Raw genomic sequence first — 8,850 nt, forward strand, 5'->3', positions numbered from 1 at the left:
GGGTCATGCACGTTAGCTCTACGTATTCTACTGCTGGCCAGACCAGTGGCCCCGCACCTTGGGCTTTTAACGCGTGAACGTAGAAGGAAATCCGAGCACCTTGGAAGGGAACTCAGTCTCGGCTACTCAGTTCTAAACTTCGCAAATTCCTTCTCCGACGCTGCGCTCTTCCTCAGGACTACAACTCCCAGCAGGCCTTGCCCGAGGCCAAAGCTTATTGGCGGCTCCGCCTGGGTTTCTTGCGTTGTGGCAGCCAATATAGCCAGTGGGAAGGAAGGATCCTCCTCAGGAACCAATCCTGGAGAGGTAGGGCGGGTCCTTTCTGGGTTCCGGCTCCGGCTCCTCCCCCGGCCCACCGAGGCGGCGCTGTCCCTGACGGAGCGGCGGGAGCGAGGTGGGTCCGGGTTGGGCCCGAGGTCGCGGGGGGAGGTGGAGACGGCTTCGCGGGGAACTCTGAACGTGGCCCCCTCCCTCCCTCAGGGGAGTTAGAGGCTGTGGCTTTGCTCCCTGGATCCGGTGGGGAGCAAATGGGACCCAGTGGGTCCCCTCGCCCCGACCCCCGGGCCCCGCCCCTGGCCCGCGCGGCCAGGAGGCTGCCCTATCCCCTCCCCACAGGCCCTCCGGTTGGCCTTTCAGTCCAGGTCCCCCCCACCCCCGGCCCCGACCATACTTTGGGGGCCAGCCCCTCCCCCTCTCTCATCCCTCCCTCCCAAGCCGTCCGGCTACTCAAAACCCAGACCTATGCTCTAGGACGCGCGTTTCCTAGACTCCGCCGTCGGCTTCTCCGTGCTCCTCACAACCCGGCCTCTTGGGCCGCGGTCCCCTGACACCTCTGATTGCAGCCCGCGCCTCCTCTCCCCTGCCCACCTCCTCCGGACCCTCTGACCTCTTTCGTCCCCTCTGTCCGACCCGTTATGCAGCTGCCCGGTACAGTCCCCTGTTCTTCAACACCTTGTCCCTGGTCTTTCTAAGCTCCTCTCTGCATCATCCCCCACCCCCTACCCCTTGACTTGACCCCAAAGACCCCGAACTTTGGCCCTTCAGACCACTTTCCAGCTTGGCCCCTTCACTCTAACCCAGGCCTTGGACCTTCAGCATCTGTGATCACCAGCCCTGTCTTCTTGGCTTTTACTTCTTAGCCCTGGCCGCTTTTCCACTGCCCCAATCCCTTCCACCCTTGGTCCTCCCGGTACCTCTGAGCCTCCTGGGAAAGCAAGCCGAGTGGGCCCTTCTCTCCCCAAATCCTTGAAATGTGACATGAAAGTGCTTCTGTACTTTACCTGCCACTGTGTTCTCAGTAGATAGCGGGCTCCGCATCTCTGCAAGTCCCAATCTTGCTCACCCATCCTGCAAAGTCCTAACTCAGATACCGCCTTATCCATGCAGCTGCGCATCCCTGATCTCTTCAGGGAGACACGCCTGTGTCATTTGAACTCACCTGGCTGGCACTGTTCTTATTCCTTCCTCCTTCCCTTCACTGCCACCCCCCCCCCCAGGTCTCCTATCTCCCTTCCCTGCTCCCTCCCTGTCTTCCTCCCTCTTCTGTCCTTTACTAGTGTCATGCTTAAAAGCACTGGTTTTGGAGTGATGGGCATAAGTCCCAGTTCTGCCACTCACTTGCTGTGTGCCCTGGGGCAAGTTACAATTTCTCTGAGCCTCAGTTTCCTCATCTCTAAAATAAGTTGTGAAAATGAAATGACATGATTTGCATATAGTGTTCAGTCCAGGGCCTAGCACTTAGTATGAGCTTCAAAAATGTTTATTATTATTGGTTCCTGTGTAATATGCCAGGTGCTGTGTGAGGCATTGAGGAGTGGATACAAAGGTGACTAAGGCACAGTTTCTGACCCCCCAGAACTGAACCTTCTACCCTCTATGCCAGTTTCTGGAGTTCATGGCCTATTTCCCTGCACTGTGCCATAAACTGAGGGTAATAATCATAATCCTAAATCTTTTTGCTCTTATTTTGATCCAGCATTCAGTCCTGAGTAGACTCAGAGCCTGGTATATTGCAGGCTCTTAGAATAACAGGATTGGATGTGAGAGGGGGCCAGGTGGCCCCCTGCATAGAGAGAGGTACTGGAGCCCTAGGTGGGGTGGGCAGGGCTGGGGACTGAATTCAGATCATATCCATTGACTCATACATTCAGAAAACATTTAAGCAGTGCCTCGTGCTGGGGAGAGATTGCCAAAATGACCCAGTCTCTGCCCTCAAATTGCTTATTAACTGCTAGTGGAAACAGATATGTGAAAAGATCATTGCAAATCACTGTAAAAGCAAGTACGTACAAGATTCTGTGGGTGCCTAAAGGTGGAAGAGTGGGCAGATTCCTGAGGAACAGTGGGTGAGACAGCCACAAATAAGCATGAAATGGGTTCTGGAGACAGGCCTGCCCTTCACTCGGCTCATTCAACGAATATTTATACTAAAGATCTGCTATAAATGACTGTTACTACTTGAGGAATTTGGGTTACATTAGAAAACAAAGACCCTGTCCCTCATGGGACTTACGTTTTAGCAGGGGGAGGCAGACACTAAATAAGAGACATAAGAAATAAATAGAATGTTAGCAGGTGAGAAGTGCCGTGGGGCAGGAGGACTGGGAGTGTGAGAATGGGGTTGTGATTTTTAAAAGGATTGTCAGGAAACAGTGAGTAAGTATCAAGGAATAAATTGTTTCTGATGTTTACTTGCATTTTTTGAAAGTGAAGCAAGCCTCCTTCATGTCTCTTACCTAGATTCTTCAAGAAACACTCTCTAACAGGGATTGGTAAACTGTAGTTCACCTCCCTTTGTTTTAAATAAAGTTTTATTGGAACACAGCCACACTTATTCCTTTATGTATTGTCTGTGGCTGCTTTTATGATAAGAGGGCAGAGCTGAGTGGTTGCAACAGAGAGCCTGTGGTCCCAGATATTTACTAAATATTTACTGCCTGGCCCTTCCCAGAAAAATTTGCTGGCCTCCACTCAAAGATTTGCGGCTCTGTCAGTATTTCACGTTTTACGTGATACAGAGCCTCATACCATTTTTTTTTTCTTGTACAAAATTTTTTTTCTTTCCTAACAAGATCACATAAGGGATCTTTTTCATTCTTGTAATCTGTGCAGGGCTAGGATACAGTGTCCTCCACAGTGGTCATAGCAGCTGTCATTTGCTGCATTACTCGTACGCGCCACAAGCACCCTCAGCACACTGGGGGCATCTCCTCCGCCACAGGGTCTTGCAGTATAGACGGGCATTGTGGTGTTAGCAATGTGGGAGTCGAGGCTCAGAGGGCTTGAACGATTTGCACAGTTGTGTAGCGTGTGTTGCTGTCGGGATCCAGCCCAAAGTGTAGTCAGTGCCCCTTCTGTGACTGCTCTTGTGTGTTCCAGAAATACTTGCTGACCTGAAGGAATTCTGTCATGTTCTCCCCTCGCTGGCCTGTCACAGCCTATGCTTCTGCCCCTCGTCTCTTGTTCGCGTCACTGCACAGCATCTGCATGTGCCCGCCGGGCCTTCCCTGATATTATTGCCTCAGGGCCCAGAGGAAACACCACCTGCACTGGCCCGGAAGTACTTCATCCCCTCGTTGCCTGTCCCGGGCTGTAGGAGCTCAGAGTCTGTGTCGCCCAGCAAGCATTTATTGATGTTTGCCTAAGTTGGCAGTGTGTACGTGTAGCTGTGTGTGGGGGAGAGAATGTGGTTTGTGTCTCCGAGTCTTTGTAGGTGGCGTGTGTGTGTGTGTGTGTGTGTGTGTGTGATTTTGTGTGGAGTACGGATATAGCTGTATGTGATTGTGTAGCCACATACGTGGCTAAATGTTTGGAAGGGCTGTGTGTGTATATGTGATGTGTGTGACTGTTTCTATAAGTGTATGTGAGTGTGTGGTATGTGTGTGTATGTGTCCGTGTGTGGCTGTGTATGTGTGACTATGGTATGAGTGTATGGTGTGAGCATATGGTTGAGTGTGGCTGGTATGTGAGAATGGCTGTGTGAGTGTGTGTGTGACGTGGTGTGCATGTGGCTGTGCGTGGTGTTGGAGAGTGGAAGTGGATATTGACCAATCAGCAGACATAGCCCAGTCCCCTCAGTGGGTCGTGGAGGGCCCCGATGTTACCCCTAGTTGCTAGGCTAGGCTGCGGTCTGGGGAAGGGAAGGGTGGTGGAACATTTAAGAGAATTTAAACAACTGGGAGAGCCTCAAGAATGAGAGGTTCTGTTCATTTTGAAAGCAGGCAAATGGGTACTTTTAAGGAAGGTTTTTCAAAAAAGATTAAAAATAAAAGGAGTTTCAGTTAGCTTAGAGTTAGGCAGAGAAATGGAATCGTCCCCAACCGGAAGCTCCTTTAGCTGCACACAAATTCGAGTCTAGACTGTCATTGTTTAGTGGTATGAAGAAAAGTGCCATTATTCACACTGCACAACTATCTGTTGGGAGGGGACAAAAGTGATGCCTTCTTTTTACTCTGATGGGTAGCTTTAAATATCTGTGGAAGGGGCGCCAGGGTGGCTCAGTCGGTTAAGCGACTGCCTTCGGCTCAGGTCATGATCCTGGAGTCCCAGGATCGAGTCCCGCATCGGGCTCCCTGCTCAGCAGGGAGTCTGCTTCTCCCTCTGACTCTCTTCCCTCTCGTGCTCTCTATCTCTCATTCTCTCTCTCTCAAATAAATAAATAAAATCTTTAAAAATAAATAAATAAATAAATAAATAAATAAATAATCTGTGGAAGTTTGTCACTTGAGAGTTATTAAGTAAAGGCATTCTCTCCAAGTATTCCCGATAATTGAGGTCATTTCTCATGGATGGTTCCATGGGGAAGGGGTACACCCCTTCAGCCAGAACAAAGTTTCCCTGTGGTGGAGCCAGACCCCAGGAATAAAGGTGTTGGCCATTTGTGTTCATTCTCAGGGTTCAGAAATGGGCAGTGAGAAGGACCAGAATCCGGAACAGCACCTGCCTGAGGAAGGGGAATGGGGTAAGCCGTGGAGAGTGGATGACTCAGAGGGTTTTCGGATCCCAGACGGGGAGAAAGAGCACGGGCAGGAGAGCCCATTGGAGGGTCCGCAAGAGATTCATCCCAAAAAGCCGTGGCAGAAAGTCACTGTCCCCACGGGAGAGCCCGGGGACCCCACGGCTCACCCGAGGCCCGAGACCGACGAGAAGCCCTTCATATGTGCCCAGTGTGGGAAAACCTTCAATAATACCTCCAACCTGAGAACACACCAGCGCATCCACACGGGCGAGAAGCCTTACAAGTGTTCCGAATGTGGCAAGAGCTTCTCGAGGAGCTCCAACCGCATCCGGCACGAGCGGATCCACCTAGAAGAGAAGCACTACAAATGTCCCAAGTGTCAGGAGAGCTTCCGGCGGCGCTCGGACCTCACCACGCACCAGCAAGACCACCTGGGCAAGCGGCCGTACCGCTGTGACATCTGTGGCAAGAGCTTCAGCCAGAGCGCCACACTGGCGGTGCACCATCGGACCCACTTGGAGCCAGCGCCCTACATCTGCTGTGAGTGCGGGAAGAGCTTCAGCAACAGCTCCAGCTTTGGCGTGCACCACCGCACGCACACAGGCGAGAGGCCCTATGAGTGCGCCGAGTGTGGGCGGACCTTCAGCGACATCTCCAACTTTGGAGCACACCAGAGGACCCACAGAGGGGAGAAGCCCTACTGGTGCACTCTGTGCGGGAAACACTTCTCCCGGAGCTCAAACCTCATCCGCCACCAGAAAACACACATGGGAGAGCAGGCTGGGAAAGACTCCAGCTGAAGGACGATGAGGGAGAGAGGCGGAGAGACCCCAGCCTCATGTAGGAAGATCTCTAGGATCTGCTGCTGCCCCCTTGACCTCAACCCCTTCATCCCACTTTGGAGAATGATTTCCTGTTGCCTCTGAAGCCAGGATCTCTGGAAAGTCCTGAGAAGGGACTCTTGAGTAAGAATCCTTGCCGCTTTCCGGGCCAATTTCTTGCCTTGGAAAGTTTGGAGGATCCGGTCTTGGCTTCATCTCCTTGGGAGGAAAGAGAAGTAGGGTAGGCTTAGCACATGCCCGTATCATTAGGGCAACCATCCCCTGGCCTTTGAGGAAGTACCTGTGAGGTGGGCATCACTGTCTGAAGGTCCTCCAAATCGTAGATGAACTGCTTAGGGCGTATTGTGGTGGCTCTCAGTTCCCATCTGCTGTGCCCCACCTGCTCTGGGAGGAGCTGCCCTCCCAATGGAAGGGGCCTCCTCAGCCCGGAGAAGAGGTCTGGTCCTGCCTTAGGAACGAAAGGGAAGCCCTCAGGGAGCCACGATCCAGGGACCTTCACAGTCCCCCACGTTTGTGACTTGTTCCCCCACCCTAACCTGCATCTGTGATTAGCAGTAAAACCCTTCAATGAAAAGGACCTGTGTACTTATTTGGGGCATCAAGGAAGTGGGAGCTGGGGAGCTGGTTGCACTGCAGCCTCCCTGCAAGGGGGCTGGATCCCAGGAAGAATGGGTGGCTGCTCTGAAAAGCAGAGGAAAGCAGGCTGAGTTTCTGGGGCCTTTGAGGAGGAAGACAAGAGGAAAGAAATAACAGTGAGCATCCACATCTGCTGTCACAGGTCACATTTACATCTTTGTCTCCTTGAGCTGGCACAGCAGCCCTCAAGGGAATAAGATGAGGACACAAGTGAGGAGATGTGAAGTCACAAAGCAGGGCTGTGGTGGAGCCAGAGTTCACACTTGGGCCTCCCTTGATTCGGAGCTGATGCCCTTTCCATTGCTTGCACCTAGTGGCTTCAGAAGGAGGAGCCACTTCGGGGGACTGGCCTGGGACCAAGTGAGTCCCTGGAAGTGGGAGCTAGGATGGCTTCTTGATGTGGCCCCGGACCATTCGCTCTGTGGGAAGTCAGTGCCAAGTCTGAGAACCTTTTCTCCTTTAGGTTCTTGATTGGTACTTCCTTGTGTTTAGGAAGAATGATAGTGTTGGGGAGCAGGGGGTGAGGGCTGGGATGAACCCACAATGGCAGTCTTTGCCTTTAGTGGCAATAGTTTAGTTCCCAAGGCTGGGACAGCTTGGCAGGGCTCCTCCCAGCTTCGTGCTCTCCTGGTTTAAGCCTGGCTCCACATGGCGGATTTCAGTGTTTTCTGCATGGCAGTTTAATGTTCACCCAGATTTCCTCCAACAAATACAGAAGACCCCACTCTACATCTTTTGCCAATCAGGTCCTGCTCTTCCAGGGTGAGGGGACTTCTTCATTGTAGCTAATTGCCAGAATATGATTCTGACACCACCCATAACCTGACCTATCACATGGGATCCTGCCACCCACCCAGGAAGGGATGTGCTAGGAGCTTTATACTCATCATGTTGAATTCTCACGTAACCCTGGGAAGTAAGAATCACCCACATATGACAGTTGGAGAAACAGGCAGACAGAAAGTGACTTACCCGAGATTACTTGGCAAGTAAATGGCAGGGTCAGGAACTGAACCTACTTCTGCCTAAATCCAAAGCCTGTATTTTTTCCAACTATAAAAGACTTCCCAAACAATTCCCTGACATATGTAGGATACTACAGTTTACAAAGTACTTTTTAAAAAAGCTTTTATTTTAATGACCCAGTGCTCATCACAAGTGCACTCCTTAATCCCCTTAACCTGTTTCATCCATTCCGCCCCCCCCCTTCCCCTCTGGTAACCAGTTTTCTATAGTTAACAGTCTGTTTCTTGCTTTGTCTCTCTTTTCTTTCCCCTTTGCTCATTTGTTTTGTTTCTGAAATTCCACATATGAGTGAAATCATTATGGTATTTGTCTTTCTCCAACTGACTTATTTCACTTAGCATTATATCTCTAGCTCCATCCATGTTGTTACATATGGCAAGATTTCATTCTTTTTTATGACTGAATAATATTCCGTTGTCTGTACACCACATCTTTATCCATTCATCAGTTGATGGACATGTGGGCTGTTTCCATAATTTGGCTGTTGTAAATAATGCTGCTATAAACAGGGGTGCATGTATCCCTTTGAATTAATGTTTTTGTATTCTACAAAGCACTTTTATTGCATATACATTTTCCTGCTCCTTGAAAATCTGCATACAAGATATTTTAAACATATAGTCACCCAAACTTGCATGTATGAATTGGCACACTCCCTAATAGTTAAAGTTGCCATCAAACACCACTGAGCACCATTTCTCATGCATCTATTATCTCTGATCTCCATAACTATCCTGTAAGGTGGTAGTATCCCCATTTTTGAGATAAAACAAATCTGAAAGGTTAAATGACCTGACCTAATGGCTAAGCTGTGATCCAAATCAGGTATGTGGGATTCCAAGGCCATGCTCTTCATTATATCCACTAACAAGTTAGATCTACTGGTCCCCTGTCTGGGGAGCTTGATATCATCCTTCCAGACCTAGAGCCTTAGTGACAATTGCTGTGACTTTCTGGGAGTCTCAGCTGCCAGTAAGACCCAGGACCAATGTACTGGGCATTTGCTTTGATCTTGGGACATGACTTGCTGGCCAATCTCATTTGCTCCTTTTTGACCCAAGTTCATAGGCTAGGGTTTCTGTGTTGGTTCAGACCTGTGAGTCCTGACCAGTCCACTTATTCACTCTCTGACCTCCTTTTTTTGTTAACTTCCCTAATTTCCTCTTTCATTCTCCTCATTTTCTGAGTGTAGGAGATTGGCACATAAACCCAGAGTTACAGTGCAGGTTGATGGGTGTCATTACGGTTGTACTTAGGGTGCTCTAGGAGCCCAGGGGAGGGCCTTAAACTGGCTTGTACTGGACATTGGGGTCCAAAATTGAATAAGACAATCTTTCCTGCAGGGAACTCAGAGGAAGACAAACTCCTCAGAACAGAGTATTGGGAGAC

The 8,850-nt window shown here is 50.3% G+C and overlaps 1 protein-coding gene across 1 annotated transcript; it reads left to right on the forward strand.

Moving 5' to 3' along the window:
- The first annotated feature begins 341 nt into the window (after positions 1-341).
- On the forward strand, positions 342-6,392 carry ZNF691 (zinc finger protein 691). The gene is made up of 2 exons (XM_027613968.2): positions 342-394; positions 4,894-6,392. The coding sequence occupies exon 2, from the start codon at positions 4,903-4,905 to the stop codon at positions 5,755-5,757; it is 855 nt and encodes a 284-aa protein (XP_027469769.1). The 5' UTR covers positions 342-394; positions 4,894-4,902; the 3' UTR covers positions 5,758-6,392.
- The last annotated feature ends 2,458 nt before the right edge of the window (positions 6,393-8,850 follow it).

The sequence above is a fragment of the Zalophus californianus genome, chromosome 4 (genome assembly GCF_009762305.2).
Source record: "Zalophus californianus isolate mZalCal1 chromosome 4, mZalCal1.pri.v2, whole genome shotgun sequence".
Taxonomy (NCBI): domain Eukaryota; kingdom Metazoa; phylum Chordata; class Mammalia; order Carnivora; family Otariidae; genus Zalophus; species Zalophus californianus.